General features: G+C 47.3%; 1 protein-coding gene across 1 annotated transcript in view; it reads right to left on the minus strand.

Moving 5' to 3' along the window:
* Nucleotides 1-20355, minus strand: part of WTIP (WT1 interacting protein) — an 85968-nt gene that overhangs the window by 44231 nt on the left and 21382 nt on the right. Inside the window, exon 2 of the mRNA XM_056500714.1 lies at nt 14070-14171. Coding sequence (XP_056356689.1) covers nt 14070-14171 — 102 coding nt within the window. The remainder of the gene's footprint in view (nt 1-14069; nt 14172-20355) is intronic.

Consider the following 20355-nt stretch of genomic DNA (forward strand, 5'->3'; position numbering starts at 1 on the left):
AGAGGAACCTCACACCATTCCCAGGGTAACCTCAACACCATTCCCAGAGGAACCTCAACACCATTCCGAGGAACCTCACACCATTCCCACAGGAACCTCACACCATTCCAGAGGAACCTCACACCATTCCCACAGGAACCTCACACCATTCCGGGGAACCTCACACCACCCAGAGGAACCTCACACCATTCCCAGAGGAACCTCACACCATTCCCAGGGGAACCTCACACCATTCCAGAGGAACCTCACACCATTCCAGAGGAACCTCACACCATTCCCAGGGGAACCTCACACCATTCCCAGGGGAACCTCACACCATCCCAGAGGAACCTCACACCATTCCAGAGGAACCTCACACCATTCCCTCCTCTCTCCCTGCGTGCCCTAGGGCTGCAGAGATGGCTGGGACAGGTGAGGAACACGAACCACACCTGAAGTTATCACACTCCTGCTCTCTCCACTGCCTGAAGGAAATAACCCTCATTAATTTGAAGCCAGAGGAGTGGGTCAGCCAGAGGGGGCTGTTCAGGGGACAGCCCAGCACTGATTCCAGCCCAGCATCAACAGCACAGCACAGGATCTCAGCTCCATCAGAAGCCAGACCTGGGAACTGCCAGAGGGAGACACTGATCCCTACAAAGGGAGAAGCACTGGATGTGGATGGACATGTTGTTGGATACTGCTGGGAACCAGAGCAAAAGCAGCCTTGAAGTCTTGGGTTTCTCAAGCTGCTCAAGGACAAGAAATTATAACAATGATTAAACACCTGCAAGAGACGTGATGTTTTGCAGAAAGCATGTTTTCAAAGAGGTGTTGCCTTCTTGGACCAATGAGCTTTTTCTATTTTGTATTGCACCAACTACCCTATATATAAGTGCAGTGTTTCTCTAAATAAAGCTCTTCTTTTGCTTCTCCATTACATGAAGAACTATGTTGCATTATCCTTTCTGCTGCTCTCCCAGAGCCTCAAATGCAGCATGGACTGACCACTGGCGAGGCCACAGGGGGTTCTGCTTCAGGGTTCCTTTCAGAAAGCATTTACTGTACCTAACCCAAGACTGTGGGGAGTTTGCAAGTGTGACAGTTGCTTATTTTTACTTGCATCAGCTCAGTGCAGCGTGTAGGGCTCACGCTGGTAAAGTAACAGGAATTTCACAACAAAACCATAAAATAATGCCTTGCTGTTTCTGGCATGGTGCTCAGAATCAAAGCCATATTGCAAAATTCCATGGTTTTTTATACAGTACAGGGAAGAGACTCACCTGGGGCAAACCACAGGGTTAGTGTCAGTGTGATGGGAGCAAGCTCCTGCTGCCCAGCTCAGAGCTCACACTGCCCTCCATGAACTCATGAACTTCATCACTAACTGAAACTGGATTTGGCCATGAGTGATGATAAATCTAGAAAGTCCCAGAAGTTTTGGTCAAAGTCAGGGTTTTCAGGAAATGAGATATTTATTAGAAGCAAGGGGAAAAAATAGCTTTCTGGCCAAGACTGAATTTACTGAGTTTCTTCCTGTTCTGTGTTTTAAGGGAGTAAAGCAGTGAGGGGTGGTTGGAAACAAGAGCTCTTCATTACCTGGGTTAAAACAAGCTAAAATTTCCTGAAAAGTCCAAGGAGAGGAGAAAACATCCACTGCTGGTAGATAACTCACCTGTAGAAGTGAATTTACCAGTTTATAAGCAGGCAAAACATTCAGGTCATGTCAGACACCAGGGGTTACTAAAGCCCTTTCCTTGGTGCCCAAGGCCAGCCCAGTGCTGCTAAAATCAGCCAATCCTCCCGAGCCCTCTCATTTAAATGAGAAGAATTTATGGCTGTTTATGTAGGCTTCATGCCAAGCCTGTTTCTCTGATAAGCTTCTCTGGTGTATTTGTGTCTCACATCCGATTTAGAGTCCTCTGGATACTGGAGACAGCATTCCTTGGATACTGAAAATAAATTAAAAACACAACGCTGGGCTTGGCCAGAGGAATGGGAACGCTTTTGACGTGGCCCAGGCACTAAGGGCTCTTGGGAGCAGGGCTGGGAAAGCAGGCTTCTCAAAATCTTGCATTAGTCCATTTGTTTAATGATATATAATCCTCAAACTGGTCCCCCATAAACTGTAAATAGGCATTATTTGAGCAAGTAATTAGTTTCAGTAGCATGCAGTAGCAGCTGTATGGTTTGGCTGCCAGACACTGCAAGTGTTTCCCCCAGCAAATGCATCTATTTGTGATATAACAATAATTGCTGAAAGATTTAAAAAACTTCTCACTTCTCTGGTGCTTTGACCTCAGATCTCTAATTTCAGAATATGAAAGCAGCACAGTATCAGCCAGGTGAGGGAGGAGAGAAGGGCCATGCCAGACAGGTGATCTGTACAAGAGGACAAGGAAATGCAAAAGGAGCAAAACTCTGTCCTCTGCCTCACTGGGCTCATGCACCCCTTGGTGACCACCAGCCTACCAATCCTCTCAGCTAAGAATTTCTCCTCTGCTGTTTGCCAACATCCTCTGCCAGAAGAAAGCCTCAAACACAGAGTGCTGAAGTCTGCAACTGCATATTTTATAAGTGCACAGACAAACTTCAGCAAAAAAAAAAATTCTTTATTTTGTTTTGTACATGGCAAGATTCTTATGGGAAAGAGGTTTTCTAGACCCACAAGAAGTCAAAGCATCCTTAAGGTGAAGAGTGGCAGTAGAAACCTTTGATCTGTAAAATGAATTTGCAAGGTAAAACCCAGGCTGCTTTCTGGTGAGAACTTTAATGTGTTTTCAGGCCATACAGACAAGTCTCCCTGGAAATAAGCAGTTAACAAGAACTAAGGATGAGCTTGTAACCCAGGCTGGACAGGGGGCATGGCTGGAGCAAAGCCACAGCCCTCCTGTCACACAGCACGGGAGGTGAAGCAGCAGAAGCAGCAAAACCAGATTTCCTGATAAGCTGTGTCCCCTGCCAGAGCCCCAGTCCTTGTTAGGCTGGGCTGAGAGCTGGGCTGGCAGGAGGGAGAGCTCCTGTCCCTGCACTGGCACCAGGGAATGACAGCAGCACCTCCAAGGCTAGAAATAGCAGGAAAAGGTAACAGGAATGAGAAAACTGACTGAAGTTTCCATGGCTGCAAAGTGGTGTAATCCTGCCTCCTGGATATGGGGGTGATGAGCTGCCAGCAGTCCTTAGACACTGGGAATTCCAGGAAAAGCAAAAGACACTCATAACAAATCAAAACAGGAAATTACCAGGGTACAATAAGATTTCAAACAGTGCCAGAGGAGCTCACTATTTTCTGGAAAAAAACATACTGACATGACTAAAGTCATCCATTGTGCCTGTCTGAGATGGGAAACAAAAGATGCCCACAGAGAAATGGTAAGAAAGTTTGAATTCTTCAGTAGCAGAGCAGACACATCAGAGCAAATGCAGGCAGGGAAAAGAAAAAAGACAGCACATGGGGAATGGGAAACTTTCCATTTTCCATTTCCAGGATGCATCAGAGACAAAAACTGAAGTTCAGTCCTTCCAACAGACCAGGAAAACAATCAGGGGATGGTGGCCCACTGACCACACTTTGGTCAGTCCAGAGCAGCAGTGGTGAGATCAACTCCAGGGCAAAGAAAAGGTGGAAAACCACCCAAATGCCAGGAGAGGATCCAGGTGGAGAACCTGAATGTGTTCATACACATGGACAGGTTTTGTATGAGGGTAAAATGTACAGACACACACCAGGAAAGAAACCATGGGTTGGCTGTGGGTGGGAGAACAGATTCCCTGCAAAGGACAAAACTGATTAACTGCATGTGTGGACACAGAAGTGACTTTTTGTTGAAAAACTGGTGATGATCTATATTACATAAGATTATTTAGTTTAGTCTGCAGGTTTAATTTTCAGATGAGCAAAGATCAAGGACACCACCAAAGCATTTTTTGCACTTGGCAAAATATACAGGGACAACATACAGGAGAAACAGATCAACAGAATTACAGGAATCCAACCCTGTGTTTCTCCTTTAATTCATTCTCTTCTCCACTTTTTCCTTCCACCTGTTTTTTGATAACACTTAAAAATTACAGAACCTGGCAATGGGAAACAGAAACATCTGTTGACAATGTTAGTGACTTGCCTGTGCTCTGTTCTGGATTATCTGGATTTCTTCCCTTTTGAGAGACAAACTTAACAGCAGCACAAAGGAATCTCTTCTTTTGTAGAAACTGAGGTGTGTTCCAAGAAAACATTTTAAATGGCTAGACGGGAAGGTAAGAAAGGGGAAAAAAAAAGTAGGAGGGAAGACTGAACACCCAAAAGATGAGGGTTTCAGAGAAGACCATCAAGACCTGCAGATAAAATATGCCAATAAGGAAACAGAGAAATTTGACCAAATCTTGTTACTCCAGACAATAGGTGACATTTCAGACCCCAAAAACTATGCAAAGAAGTGATTAGGCTCTCTGGAGTTTTTAGAGACAGAAACCTTGTCAATTAGAACATATTTTTTGTATTTCGTGTGTTTTCCAACCCTTGAAAGGATCACAGGTGCTGTCAGTGAATGGTTCCACATTATGAATACAAAAATGTTGTGAAAGGAATACATCTATGGTCAGTCAATGAACACAGAAGAAAATTTCCATCATGAGTTGCCAGGCAACCCCCACCAATTAAAATAACCATCAAAAGCCTGTATTTCATGCTGGAATCATCAATAGCAGAATGCAATTACAGCCTTTCAAGGAAACAAGGAGACAGGGACAAACCATCAGCCAACAATTGATCTGATCATCAGCAACAGAGAATTTCCCAGCTCCTGTCAGGCAGGTGCTGATCCCACCACCCTTCCTGGGACTGAGCCCCCTGCTCAAAAGCTGCTCTCAGAGCAGAGTGGCACTGCACCAACACACACAATTCCCCAACCAAAAAAAGCTTTAAGCACATGCATCTTCAATATCTGGGATGTCCCCGTGGAAGTAAAGCAACCAGATGAGCCACCCCTAAAAAAACAGGTTCTCTCCTAGAGCTGAATTGAATTTAAATTAGTCAAAGAATTGAAAATATCTCATATTTACAGGCTAGTCTGTAGAAGGGACCCAGCAGTGGACTGCTTTATTTCCAGCCCAGCACACAGATCAGTGCCCTGCTGGGCCAGAGCTACCTGGGACAGCAGACAGCAATACAGAGAAATACAAAATTACTCCTAAAATGTAAAACCCAGCTATGTAAATTTTAAATAAAGGAGACTTTCCTGTGTCTATCCCATCTCAGACATTTCTGATGACCCTTTTCCACCCCATTGTTTTTGTTCTTCTAAAGCCTGGGATATTATCAGACTAACAATGGATCAAGATAAAACATTTTTCCAGCACTCAGTACCCAAAGGTACTTGGGCTCTTACATGGGGTGGTATCCAAGTTTGACTTTTAATGAAAATCAAGATGACATTCCTTTGCTGAGGCTCAGCCATGGCTCAGGGAAGCTCACACCATGTGAAGCCAGCTGTCATCTCTGCCATCCCCTGCCTCTCTACAGCGAGCACCTCCTGTCCTGAGCTCTGCACTGGAGCCTGCAATGGCTTTATCCACCTGTCCTGCTAGGTGCTGAATGAAGTGTGGGGCTGAGCACAGGCTGAACTCATGCAGAGGTGCAGAGTGACTGGGCAGAGCCCTGCCCTCCTGCAGCACAGCAGGAGCTACCTCAGTGACAGTCTCCAGCAGCCACATCCAGCTGCACAGACACCAAACCCTCCCTGCCTCCCAAGCACAGCACTCAGCTTTTCCTGGGAATCCCATCTCCAAGCACTGCCCCAGCTCCAGCCACAGCCTGGAAACCACCAGACACCCAGGTGGCCACAGACTGAAACCACCACGGGCCAGAGCTGGGGATGAGCAGCAGTGGCAGGGATGCTCCTACAGCACTGAGTCACTCCCCAGCTCCACCTGAGCACCAGCTGTGAGCCAGTGCCTCTGGCAGCATCACACACCAAAAATCCCCATGTCAGCCTGCTCCAGTGCAACCAGGTGTGCTTAGAAACCAAAAATCCCCACGTCAGCCTGCTCCAGTGCAACCAGGTGTGCTTAGAAACCAAAAATCCCCACATGTCAGAAAACAGCAGGGAAAAGTGCACAAGGCCATGAGCTGCCCAGGAGCCTGTCACTGCACAGCCCTGCACAGCAATGCCCCTCTCCCTCCAGGGCTCCTCCTGGGCTCCCTTGATGCCCAGAAGAGCTGTACAAAGCTGCAGAAAGATGAACAGATACTGAACCTGCAACTAAGTCAGTGAAAAGCCAGCCATGAGCACCAAACCACACATTTGTGATTACCAACTCTAACACTGGGGGATATACACTGCAGAGCTCACAGATTTGACACTGGATTTTGTTTTACTTCTTGGAAAGTCACATTTACAGACAATTTAATTTGCAGCTACAAAGCAAGTACTGGCAGTGTGCAATTTGGATGCAGCGACTCATGCCAGACTTATAAATACACTGTGGGGACAGAACAAATACAAATTGAAAATGAACCTTCCACTGGGAATTTGGGTATTTTAAAAACTCCCCAACTGCTGTAAATACACACCAAAGGGACACAGCTTCCTTAGGATGTTCTGTGCCATACTACCACCAAGAGCAAACAAAGGTTCAGCTTGGGGCAGCACATACACAAAAGAGCATTTCCAGTGTCACAAGGAGCTTGTCTGGGACATGAGCAACCTCTATTAACAGACATGCACATCCAGCAGCACTGAGTGGCCTCAGACAGAAGTGAAAAGGCAGGTTGTGACTGTGGCCATGGACTGACTCCCTTTTCCCATCAGCTGGGGGCACAGGCTGGTTCAAACCCTCAGGGTAATAATAACAATTCTCCCACTGTGGTTGTCCCACTTGGGCATTTAAAACCAGCAGCTCAGGATCCCCTCCCAGAGAGCTGGGTGAGCTTGTGAAGGCTGAACAAAGGCAGCATCACCACCTAAACTGGACAGCTTTAGACAGCTTTACCACCTGTCCCTCAAAACTGAAGTGCTGTGGGCTGGACAAGAGCCATCAGGTGAGAGCTGCATCCCTTCAGATGCTCAGTTTGCTTCAAGCTTCTGGTTGATCTTGCCATGATTTTCTGTGCCTTAAAACCAGCAGCAAAGGCTCCAATCAAAGATGTCAAGTATTTGCTTTCACGTAGGAGAGCAGAACATGTTCCTGGTTTTTATGGTGAAATACATCTCAGCTGTGAGAGCAGAGCCTTCAAACCCTTAGCACTGATACTCCTCATTGTAAAGATTTATCTTACTGCAGTTTCTGCCATCATTGCCACTGGATTAAAATTTTAGCCTGAAAAGACTCTGTGGACTATGTTATGATCTGCAAACTGAAGGTGCCTGGAAAGTTCTGTTCTTTAATGAGTATCAACCAGAGTCCATAAATTCCTGCAACTGTTCACCTGCTCTTAGATCACACAAGCAATATGGCACTACAGCAATTATCCTTCAAGAAATCCTGTCATGCTCTGAAATACTATCAAGGGGAATTAGATGATGAGCTGTTCAGGCAGATATTTTTCAGCTCTTGTCTTCCATAAGCAAAATCTGCAACTGAACTCCTGCCAAAGCCAAGATTTTACACTTTACAGAAGGGATAGATTATGTTGTTGCCTGAATTAATATGTTATTTAAAGTTCAGCAAAGCAATTTTACATGACTGATATAACATATTTAAACACATCTAAGTGCTTTGCTGAATCAGGGCCTAAAAGGGATTCTGTTGGTATCAGGGCTGAGACAGAATCTGCATTTAAAAACCACCCTGACAGGCTTCAGTTGTTTCCCCTAAGAGATTGTGAATAAAGATCTACATTGAAATACCTGATCTCAGGAAATCAGATCACTTTGGCTTCTACCTTAGCTGAAGAGAATTGTTTGACCTCTGAAAAAAGCAATCTAAAGAGCATGAGGCAGAAGGCTGCCGGGGTTCACAGAGATGTGGCAAAAATCTGCTGACAGAGCAAGGACCTGAGATGCTGAACTTGCTCAGTTATGGGAGCAAGGCTCAGCCCCCACTGAACTCATCTGAGAGGCAGAAAAGCAGCACATAAAACATGCCCAATAAGTCATCTACACTTCCTCTCCATGTTAATTCTAATCTCAGCTTACTGGTGAAATCTCCTTTTGTTTTAGGAAACCCTGCACAACTCTAAATCAATACATTACTGAGGGGTTTTCCCAAAGTTGCCAGAACCCAGGAAGACAATTCTGATATTTACCATGTGAGCATTTTACCAAAATGTCTAGAGGGGACAGAAGTCTCCTGTTTATTTACAGTATATTTACCTGAAATACTTTCTCATCTCTCTGCATTCACATCCTTCCCTTGCAGGAGATCCCAGTAATTCCCATTCCATCCTTACACCTCTACACTGGCAAGGCTGGAGCCCCCACAGAGGTGCCCATGGCTGAGAGAGTTTTTGGTTTTCCTCTTAATTCCAAGCAACCCAACCCCCCAGCAATGGTGGGAGTGGGAAAGGACAGCACTGGGAGCTGCTGGGAAGGCACAGGATGGGCAGTCCTGGCACACACTGCCCTCTCCAACCAGGACCCCTGCCAGACAGCACCTGGCACTGGAACTGAAGATAAGCTCAAGGAAGTTCCAAGTAAAGGGCTCTGACTCAGACGGAATTTCCACTTCTCTGCACAACTGCACTTGTCTTTGCTGAGCTGAAAACATTCACTGCCAAGTGATGAAATGAGGCCTTGGAGGCTCCATCACTCATTATCACATTTCAGCCTGAGTGGTCTCCAAACCACAACTTTTCCCAAGGGTTTGGAATATTATTTTATTTATTTATTTTTAATTGCAGCTGTTAAGTATTGAGCCCTTATCTGTACCAGATATCTTCAGGTGCAGAATTATTGTTCTTTGGTTATTGCCTTTTATTTTCTACAACCATTCTATTGAAAGTAAAATTGAAAAATGCTGGAGATGAGCTGAGATAATTCTTGTTATTTGAGGGAAAAAACGATAGACTAAAAACCACAGGCAATCCTGTGCTCTTATTTTCACATTTCTAATTTGTGTTGTGATGGCATGGCCAAGTTTTGGTGGTGGAGTGACTTTGCCAGAAGCTTCCCCTGTGTCCAGGAGAGCCAAATTTGGGCCCATCAGTGACAGTGGCAGCACCTCTGACAGCACCCATGGGATGGGACCAGGCTGGAGCAGCTCCTGGAGCTCACTCTCTCCTGTGGGAGGGATCCCACACTGGAGCACAGGAGGAGTGTGAGGAGCCCTTCCCCTGAGGAGGAAGGAGCAGCAGAGACAACCTGGGATGAGCTGAGCACAGCCCCCATTCCCCATCCCCCTGGACCACTGGGGAGAGGTGGAGAAAGCTGGGAGTGAAGCCCAGGAATCAAGGAAGATTGAGGAGGTGTTCTAAGATTTAGTTTTTATTTGCCATTAATCCTACTCTGATTTGGTTGTTAATAGATTTATTTTTTTTACTGTGTCAGTAACTGGTGAGGAAGCTCTCCCTGCCCTTATCCTGACTCACAAGCCTTTCCTCATATCTCCTCTCCCCATCCAGCTGAGGAGGGCAGGGATGGAGAAGCTTTGGTGGGCACCTGGTCCAGCCAGGGCCAACCAGCACATAAATTTACACAGGAACGACAGCACAGACACTGGTTTATGCAGAGAGAGCCAATGGACTTCTCTACTCTCCTACCAAAGGCTCAGAAGGAGCACCTAACAAAGATCATTAATGATCACCCAGCTTGGCTCAATTTAAAACATTCTCCAAAGGGACATTTGGTCTTAATTTGAAAACAAAGAAGAATGGAGAATCTGCCACTTCTTTTGCTATTTTGTTCCAGCAGTTAATCATCCTCATTGCAGCAAAACTGTCTTTGATTTCCTATTTCAATTGTGTAATTTCAGCCTCCAGGAAAGATCTCTCTTGTGTTTGTCCCTAGTACATGTGAGACCACTTTCTAATGCTGTTTTATGGTTCATATACTTACAAGCTCCAGCCACATGTCCTTCCCACAATTTCAGATATCCAAAATACACTGGGCTCTCATGATTAGCTTTTCTGCAGCCTTTAATCATCTATTGAAGTTCTCCTGGGCCCTCTCTGGTTACTCTCATCCATTTAAAGGTGGGCACCAAACCCAGAGCTCAGGTTTGAGAATCCTACAGGATTCTCACACAGGTCCCAGCAATGTCACAAGAGGAACTCCCTGCTGATAAACTGCAGTCCTGTGAGAAGTCTCCATCTGGCTGTTTTTCAGCACCATTCTCAAGGGTGCAGCTCCCACAGACATGCCCTGGTCCCAGGGTTTGGATTTACTGGCACTGTACTGAACCCCTCTGGGTTTTCCATGGGCTGCACAGCCCAAAATACAGTGAGAAACAAAAGAGTTAATGCAACACCCTCCTCCCAGCTACACTCATGTTGATCCAATTTCAGAGCTGAGCTGAGAGGTAAAGCTCTGCTTTGGACTCACAGTGGTTTGAGTTTGGAAATTTGAAATCTTCTGACCAATGCACCAATTTATGTGGTGGGTCTAAATCACCAGTGCACCCACTAGAATTATTTACTCATTTCCTGCTGTGAGATAGGGTTAGGAGGGAAGGCAAAGCAGGCTTAAACTTTGAAGGGTATAAAAAAAACCTTTATTAACAGAAACTAAAAGTAAAAACAATAAGAATCAGAATATTTAGTTCTGATTCTAAATACCTTAAGATATTCAGAATACTTGTCCCCTCTCTAGATCCTCTTTTCTCTCACACTGACTATATACAGAAATAAATCAGTCAGACTATTTTAGAGGTGTAAACTTAGTCTTTCTCTAATTTGCTTAGAGAGAGGAGTCTCTCTCATCAGTCTATGGAGACTTTTCCACAAGGAAACAGTTTTCTTGTGGCTTCAATGTCACAGTGAATCAGCAGCCTGGGAGAATGGAAATCTGATCACGCAGTAGAAGTCCCTCCTTTTGACTTACAGTTTTCCCCACAACTCTTTTTGAGGACCATGCCCACTTATGGGGTGCTATTTTTAAGGATTTTGAGCAGTTCAGAGCAAAGTTCTCTTCATTTCACTCTGAGATTATCTTCAGGTCTGGGAACAGAGATCTCCTTCTTCTCCCCAGGGGCAAAGGGTCTTCATCACTCTTCTCTCTCTGGTTAAAGTTCTCATGGGATCACAGCTACTTCAGTATCTGCTCACTTCAGCACAAATGACTTTGCTCATGTCTAAAATGCAAATGCTCCCCACCCCAAACTTTTTATGAGTTACAGGGGAAAAAAAAGTCTGATATATCAATCACATCTTCTCCAAAGCTTACAAGAGAATTTCAGTCCAAGACATCAGGGACCTGACCCTTCCTGTCTGACCTTGGTGTCTCCAAGCTTTTTCTATGTATCTTCATCTCTGTCCTTTTCCTTCACCCAGGGGAGAGAATTGATGTTTGCAGGTTTCACCTGTGCACTGATGAGTGAATATCCTGCCCAGGCTGGGGTGGGGTATTTCAGACATCAGTGGGGGCTGGGCCAGGACAGCCAGGGCCATGAGAAATGGTGGTGGCTGCTCTGGCTGTTTTCTGGCTTTTGCTGCATTCAGTGCCAGGGGCCAACCCAGTCCTCTGCAGGCAGTGCTGTTCAACTTCCCAGTGGTTTAACAGGGTGGCAGATCCCAAAACCAATCACCCATTGGCCTTTGTCAGACACAGAGGGATCTCTCAGCATCTCCTCCCAGAAGAAATAATTTCCATGGGTGCCTTCTTCCCTCCTCACCAAGTGCCAAACGTGCACAAGCAGCACAGGACTCACCCTGAACACATTGAGCCCAGCTTTGCCCAGGTGCCTCACTGCCCAGGTGTTTCACTGCCCAGGTGTTTCACTGCCCAGGTGTTTCACTGCCCAGGTCCTGCACTGCCCAGGTGTTTCACTGCCCAGGTGCTTCACTGCCCAGGTGTTTCACTGCCCAGGTGTTTCACTGCCCAGGTCCTTCACTGCCCAGGTGTTTCACTGCCCAGGTGTTTCACTGCCCAGGTGCCTCGCTGCCCAGGTCCTTCACTGCCCAGGTGTTTCACTGCCCAGGTGTTTCACTGCCCAGGTGTTTCACTGCCCAGGTGATTCACTGCCCAGGTGTTTCACTGCCCAGGTGTTTCACTGCCCAGGTGTTTCACTGCCCAGGTGATTCACTGCCCAGGTGTTTCACTGCCCAGGTGTTTCACTGCCCAGGTCCTTCACTGCCCAGGTGTTTCACTGCCCAGGTGTTTCACTGCCCAGGTGATTCACTGCCCAGGTGTTTCACTGCCCAGGTGATTCACTGCCCAGGTGTTTCACTGCCCAGGTGATTCACTGCCCAGGTCCTTCACTGCCCAGGTGTTTCACTGCCCAGGTGTTTCACTGCCCCAGCAGCAGCTCAGCCCCTCTGCAGAGCCCCAGCAATGCCCAAACACCCCCTGGCAATGGAGCTGTACCAGGAGGCTGCAAACAGAAGGAAATCTGAGCCCTTCTCAGTGGAGAGCTGCCCACTGCAGCACACAGGACAACCTGGAGCATCTCCAGTGAGGTGACTCAGGGGAAGCTGCTGAATCACCAAATTCCAGGCACTGAAGGGTGGGGCAAACAATGCTTCAAGTGCACATGTCTGGAGTTGCCTGTGGTGGGTGAACAGTGGCCACACACACCTCTCCAGGAGAGTCAGAAAAGCTTGTGAAGTGTTTAAATAACAGAGCTGTTTGTATTTTGTTGTTAAAATACACTTCCTGTCCCTTACAGACCTTTCTGAGGAACAGTGATGTGCACCCAGAACCCCATGGTAGCAAACATGCAGCCTGAGAACTGAAAAACAACATTTCTGCCCCAGAGAGGAAGCTGCAATTCACCCATGCAATCAGGTTAATGCTGTGGATGGCATTATCTGATATCCTATTTTGTAATCCTTTGCTAAGCAGGATGCTGATCACTTTGGGAGCCAACAAAACAGCTACTGACTTACTGTGAGACCTGAGCAAAGCCACAAGCAATCCCTGAGGGTGGAGATGAGTCCAGAGTCATTTAGAAAAGTCACTAAATTCAAGCTGAATGTTTCTTTAAACCAATATTTATCAGTACAAATCTCAGGAGAAAAGACAACACTTCTGTCAGAAGTGAACTTTACAATTATCAACTTATTTGGTTCTATGCCTGTAATATTTTACTCTTTTTCTCATCCTTAATTAATCCTTTTTTATAAACAATCTGTGCCAAACACATTCTGTTCAGAATAAATCTTTTGCTGATTTGTATCATAACAAGATCTTCAATAGCCAGGCAAATGTTTTCATATATAAGGAACCTCACTAGATGTGTGCATAAAACAAGAAAAAAATCACCTGACTCCTGAAAATTGAGCTCTCCCACTTCCCTTGACTTGGTGGGAATTTGTGAGCTCTCAGCAGTTCCAGACAAGACACTGAAGAAGTCTCCAACTTAAATTCTTATTGCCTGACTTATGGCACACTTCTGGAAATGCTGCCCTGAATTTTCCATTTCCCCTGGCAAAGCCAGGACTTCCCCAAATCACACACAGAAACATCTCTTTCAGATTAAAGGGGAAACCTAAAAAGGTCCTGAGAACAGCAAGGAGGAAACACTGATTTATCATCTAGTTTTCCCCCACAAAAATAAAATCTTGTAGTAGCATAAGACATTTCAACACACAGTTTCTATTTGTTCTTGTCACATTCAACCACAAGTGAACAATTTTTGAGCACTGTGCATACACAAAAATGACAAATACACATGCCTGGCTAGACTTGCAAATAGAAAGTGACAAAAGTATGGTTTTGGCTGAACAAATTTTACCTTTTTTTTCTATAAAAATGATACATGCACATTGCAGTTCCATAAAGGCAGGTGATTTAAAGCACCCAACAGCCAGGTTGAAGCCATTTTGTAAATGCAGCCCTTCAAACAACAAAACACTACTTTTCTGGGCTGCTGCTTAGGAAAGCACCATTGAGCACTTACAGATGGCAAACAAAAAACAACTTTTGAAGCTGGAGCCCTGCTGGGAATTGTGCTGGGGAAAAAGGAAGGCACAGGAGGGCAGGGCAGGTGTGACTTACCACAAGAGCAGCAGGTGAAGCAGTTGGTATGATAGAGGTTGCCCATTGCTTGGCAAGCCTGGCTCGCTCCATACACACCTTTTCCACATTTTATACAAATACCTACAAAGCAGAAAGAGAATCAAAGTTAAAATCCCCCACAGCTCCTAAAAGCAGCTCCAGGTTGTTGATTCATGACACTCATGATATCCCATCAGGCCCTAAATCAATGAGCTCCTCACCTGAAGAGATTCAAGTGCCCAAGCAAATCCATGGAAATGAACCCAAAATTAGGGGGGCCAAGCCTCTGCTGGTGGTTCACTGCAGGGACACTGAGGCTGGCTACAGACAGAAACCAGAGGAGGCAGGTGCAGCCAGGGAGGACAGAGAAATCCACACACTCCCTGCAAACAGCTCTGCCAGCCCCAGAAATAATTCAGTGAGACCTTCACCACATGACACTCAACAACCACTGAGGAAACAATTCAGTCCAAGCCCAAAAGGTTTCTCCTTGGCCCTCTCACAAACATCAAGGGTGTTTGTCTGCAGTGAAAGCCACTGGGAAAATGGATCTGTCAGTCACATTCAGAAATTGTTTAATTCCCCATGAGCAGGGGATGTAACCTCATAAACACAGCCTGGCACCTCACCACACCAAACAGCAAAGCCTCTGCCTTCCTTTTGGTCTCAGGGCAGGAGTTCAGGCTGGCAGCTTCAGAGGGCTCACAAATTCACCTTTCCAGCCCATGCCTGCTCCTGCTGATGCCAGGATCACTCCCTTGCAGCCCTCAGGAGACCCAGGCAGTGGTCAGCTCTACACATGGCAAACCCACAGGGAAGGTCATGATTTCAGTAAGCTCTACAGAAGTGGGGGTTTTGGGATGGTTTGGTTTTGGGGAGTACTTAAAGTTATTTCCTCAAATTTTATTTTTTTTTAGTCTTTTGCCTATGCATTTATTTCTACCTATGCATAACCTCTTTAATTCAAACCAAATAAGGGAATTAATTCAAGGATCACTGGTTTTGTCTCCCTATGAAGAAGAACTTAAACTCTGGGGAACCCATGTCCTTCTGTCACACAAATGGGACAACTGATTTTTAAGTTTTTCTGAGATGTCTGTAGGTCTCTATTTGATCCTAGCAGGACAGTCCATCACATTAAGACAAGGCTGGTGATATTTTTTAAATACTACAGTAGAAAATAAATATGGAGATTTTTTTGCTTCAAACAACTGGAAAGAAACTGCTGTGTTCCATGTGCTGTTTGAGGCTCTATTTCTGCAAGTGCATGCACAAGCTTGGCACTAGTCATTGGCACCAAGAAAACTGCTAATACACCTAAGAACCAGGAACTGCAGAACTACAAAACGGGGCTTTTAACTTCCAGAATTCCTCCCTGCTGTGCTATGAACATTCTATGTAAGTACATGCAAAATAAAAATGCAAGTTCTTTGGGGGAAGATCAGTGTATTGTGAACAGGCATCTCTCTCTTGTCCTGGGAGAGTCCCTCCATGAACATCTCCAGTGTGAGCTTCCACAGGCTGCAGTGCTCCAGGAGCTGCTCCAGCCTGGTCCCATCCCATGGGTGCAGTCAGTGCTCCAGGAGCTGCTCCAGCCTGGTCCCTGTCCATGGGTGCAGTCAGTGCTCCAGGAGCTGCTCCAGCCTGGTCCCATCCCATGGGTGCAGTCAGTGCTCCAGGAGCTGCTCCAGCCTGGTCCCATCCCATGGGTGCAGTCACAGCTCCATGAGCTGCTCCAGCCTGGTCCCATCCCATGGGTGCAGTCACAGCTCCAGGAGCTGCTCCAGCCTGGTCCCATCCCATGGGTGCAGTCAGTGCTCCAGGAGCTGCTCCAGCCCAGGTCCCTGTGGGGTCACAGCTCCTGCCACCAAACCTGTTCCAGCCTGGGCTCCTCTCTGCACAGCTCCTGCCAGGAGCTGCTCCAGCCTGGAGTTCCCTGTGGTGTCCCAGCCTCCTTCAGGCCCCCCCTGCTCCCATGGTTCCTCCAGGGGCTGCAGGGGGATCTCTGCTCCATCCTGGAGCCCGTGGGCTGCAGGGGCACAGCTGCCTCTCCCTGGCTGCCCCCGGGCTCGGGGCAGCCTCAGCTCAGCCCCTGCAGCAGCTCCTGCCCCTCCTGCCCTGGGGCTTGCCAGAGCAGCTCCTCTCACATCTCCTCACTCTCACCCAGCTGCAATTCCATGGCCATTTCCTCCCCCTTCCTAAATGTTCCCCAGAGGTGCTGCCACTGTCACTGATGGGCCCAAATTTGGCTCTGCTGGATACAGGGGAAGCTTCTGGCAACTTCTCACCCAGTCACCCCACCACCAAAACCTGGCCATGCCAGCCCAGTCCAACAAATCCTTTCTAAAACTGAACTGCTTCAGTTCACAGCAGCATCAACACAGCAACCAGTGTGAGCTGTGCAATGTGATCAGATTAATGGGAGTACTGGCAAGTTTTTAAAAACTATTTTTCCTATATTACAAATTTTAGTACTGACATGGAAAGACCATTGTTTCAATCACAGGGTTTATTGGTGTTTATACCTTTAACTCCCTCATTTCATGTCACGAAGGGACATGCCTTCATTCAGCTGGCTCAAAATCCTCACACAATGTTGCCATTTTAGACTATTTGTCAAATGAAATGATAAATTTAAAACCCAATACATCTGTTAATATTTTTTTAAAATCTTAAACCTGATTTTAGAAATTTAGGGAAGCAAAAACTGTAAGATAACAGCTACCCATGTTACACCTAGTGAGACAAACCAGCTGCCATCCAGATCCATCAGTTTATTGCACACTTGTTAAAGGAATGCCAGTCCTTGGGCAAGTCAGCCCTGACACAAGAAATGGGAATTTCAGAACGTTTGTTGTCTTATCCAAGGCTGCCAAGTCTATTCATTTATTTGTAACCAAATGTTATGGAAAACACCTTCTATTTGCCATGAGTTAAAGGTTAACTGCTCACAGGTGGCAATGACTGCTGTGGACACTGTGCCTGGAAGAGGTGCCCTGAGAGCCAGCAGCTGCAGGAGCTGCTCACTCCCGGCAGCAGCACAGAGCCCAGACCCTGCTGCTGTCCCACCACATCCTGGGGCAGGAGGGGCTGCACAAGCCAGTGTCAGCTCAGCCCTGACATCTCAGCTCACTCTTGGCCATGGGGACAGAGCAGCCCCTCCAGAGCCCCCCAGCTCCTGGGCACTCCTTGCCCACCTTTCCAGCCCACATTGGCAGCTATGGATGATGTGATTACAGACAGAACTATGGCAGGTTACAGACAGAACTATGTAATCCCACCTACACTTAGAGCTATCCAAAGAAGAGCAGGAATCTGTAACTCTGGCAGTTCTGGCTCTGAGCACAACTACAGTCCAAAGTGCTTTGATAAATGAAAGTTATGACCTCATTTCTTTGCCATTGCTGCACTGAACCATCAGAAGCAGAAGAAGGATTTATTGTGGATGTTAAACTGGCACTGGCCTCTCCAAGCAAGTGATTTGTTAGGAGCAGCTGTCAGTTTGTTAACTTGTTTTCTCTGAGAGAGTAGTCATTAACTCCAGGAGTGAATGACCACAGAGATGATTAGCATACTAAAAAAGCTTATGTAAAATTCCAGAAGTGCATTTTGGAAAATATATATGCAGCTGCAGAGTGAGTGTAGTGTGAGCTCATAACAGTCTAGGAAAAGCCTGGTTCCATGGCTGCTCAGGTCTGCTTTTCCACAGCCACAGCCCAGAGTGCACACGGAGGGCTTGTGAAGCCCTGACATAGCAGCTACGTCACTTTCCCCTTCCCCAGATTTAACTCCAAGGCTTGTTAAACCACCTGTGAAGAATGTTCTGCTGCAGAGCAAGCGTGTCTCATTCCTGACACTTCCCTGACATGATTTCAGATCAACTTCTGCCTCCATATGATTCCCTGCCCCTCCTGACTCCTCAATTCAGCTGTACCCCAGATCTTTAACACATCAGCTGTGTTCCTACCCAGCTCATCAGCTCTCCCACACATCTGGGGTCTGTACCCAGAAAAAGACATTCCAAGATGCTGCACGTGCTGAAAGCTGCCAAGCAGGCTGGCTGAGCCAGAGCACAGCATCACAGCAGTCCCTGGCTGGGTGGGGATGTGTTCACACCCTCACAGAGCGCAGACACTGAACAAACTCTGTGGAGTGCAGCAAGAGACCATCAACAGAAATGGTCCTAGAAGGAGAAGGAGCTCCCAGGGACTCCCTGCTGGACTCCAGCACATGCCCAGTGCCCCCCACACCTTTAACCAGTCCCCTTCACTGAGCTTGACCCCACCAGTGAGAGCATCATCTCTGGACACCAGCCAGGCAAGCCTCAGCACTGCCTGGCAACAGAGCTGGCACAGGCACAGGTCCCTGGGTAACTCCTGCACCAGCAAACACAGATAGCAGCACCAGCAGATCAGACAGGCATTTTCTGATGTGTTCAGTGACTTTGCTCCAGACTTGAGACCGAATGCAATGCATTATAATTAGCAAAGGCATCAGCAACAAGCTATTTTTCAGCTTGCTGGTACTTGTAAGAGCTCCCTGTAGCAGCCTGTGCATTACCAGAAGTCCAGTTTGGGACCTGTACTTCAGATCCTACAATGCTCTTTTGGCCATGCCAGTACAGGCTGCTACTCCATACAGACCTCACCAGGAAGCCAGAATTAGGAAAAAGACTGATAAAATTCATGCATATCACGGCAGATATTTAACCACCTTTTGGCCAAGCTTTGTCCTCAGACACAGGTGGAATTCAGCCCGTGCCTGATGCTATCCTTATGTAACCTGCAGGCAAAGGTTGAGCAGGGATGCAAGAAGAATGGTGCCATGTGCCTCCATGCAGCAGCTGTGTGAGCTGGGAGAATGCAGCACCACAGCACACACAGTGCCTGACAGCCACACTGCCCCTCCAGGATAACTGCTGCATGCTGCCTACAGCAGGAAACAACCAAGCCCTGTCATCAAGGGCTGTGGTAAAGCTAAAATTAACAGCTAACACATGGCACAGATGACTCCCTCCCTGCCTCTGCAGCTCAGGGAGAAGGGTGGATGAACATCACTGCAAAACCCCCTTTTCTTCTCAGAGATGGAAAACCAACACATTCTCCACACCTGCTCCTATCCAAGGCACAGGGGCAGGGAAATGGACACCCACTGGCACTGAGCAGGGAGAACAGACCAGAGGGAAGTCTCAGCTCCAAACAAAAAGCCAAACTGCAGCAAGGGCTGCAGGAGCAGAGGGCTGAGAGGGGCTGGGTGACACAGCTGCAGGTGCCCCTGGCCAGGGGAGGGGTTCCCACCCTGCCTGCAGGCAGTGATCTCACTGTACAGGTGCTGTGCTACCTGTACAATGTGCCCTCTGAGCCCAGGCAGCTGTGCCACTGCTGCACAGAACCTGCTCAGCTCCCAGCAGCTCCCCTGCACGTCCTGGCTGAGGTACCCTGGAGTGCAGAGGTGACTTCAGGGCACAAAAATGCTCCTTTCCTTCCAGCAACCACAGGAGGAGGATCTTCCAACACACACGTCACCCCTCAGCCAGGTGCAGGCAGGAGACACGGGGCAGAGCCAGGGAGGCAGCACAGAGAACCCTCCCAGCCCTCCATGGGCTGGCATCTGGTACCTGGCAGAAACCTGGCAAAGGTACCAAGGATTCAAGGAGTCTGACATGAAATGAAGCCCACACACAGGTTATAAATAAATGCAACCTGGGCATGCCAAGCAATGCCCTGTGATAGGAGTGATGGAAGGAATGCCTGGCCAAGCTACCAGCACTGCCCCTGCCCCAGGAACGAGCAGGAGGCACCACAACCTGAATTGAGGCTGGAAATGACAGCTTAAGAAAGCTGAGAAATGCCCAAGTGAACGTTCTAGGCCCTCCTGCCAAGCTCCAGCCCATCCAGACCTGGCACCCCAAGAGCCATGGGTGACCCCAGCTGGCACACAGCCCCAGCCTGAAGCCCCACGTGCTCCCTGCAGCAGCTGTGCTGGAGCACTACACTGCAGGAACATGGGCAACAACACCTAGCACAAGTCACAGCTTCAGCAAAGCAAGGCAAGAAGCAGCCTGTGAACTGGGAAACTCCTTGTTGTCGCTGTTAAACCTTGTTGTGATTGCCCCAACCTCACTCTCGTCCTCAAGGAACAAACCATAAACTATTTATGCCCTTGAGATATGCATCTGCTGACTTGAAAAGATCTCTATCATTTCAGAGCCTGTCTGCTACAGGAGGCTTTACTCAGTTAATGCACAGGAGGGATGCATGTGTAGAGCTTTACTCAGAAAAACCAA

Source organism: Oenanthe melanoleuca, chromosome 11 (genome assembly GCF_029582105.1).
Source record: "Oenanthe melanoleuca isolate GR-GAL-2019-014 chromosome 11, OMel1.0, whole genome shotgun sequence".
In the NCBI taxonomy this organism is placed as follows: domain Eukaryota; kingdom Metazoa; phylum Chordata; class Aves; order Passeriformes; family Muscicapidae; genus Oenanthe; species Oenanthe melanoleuca.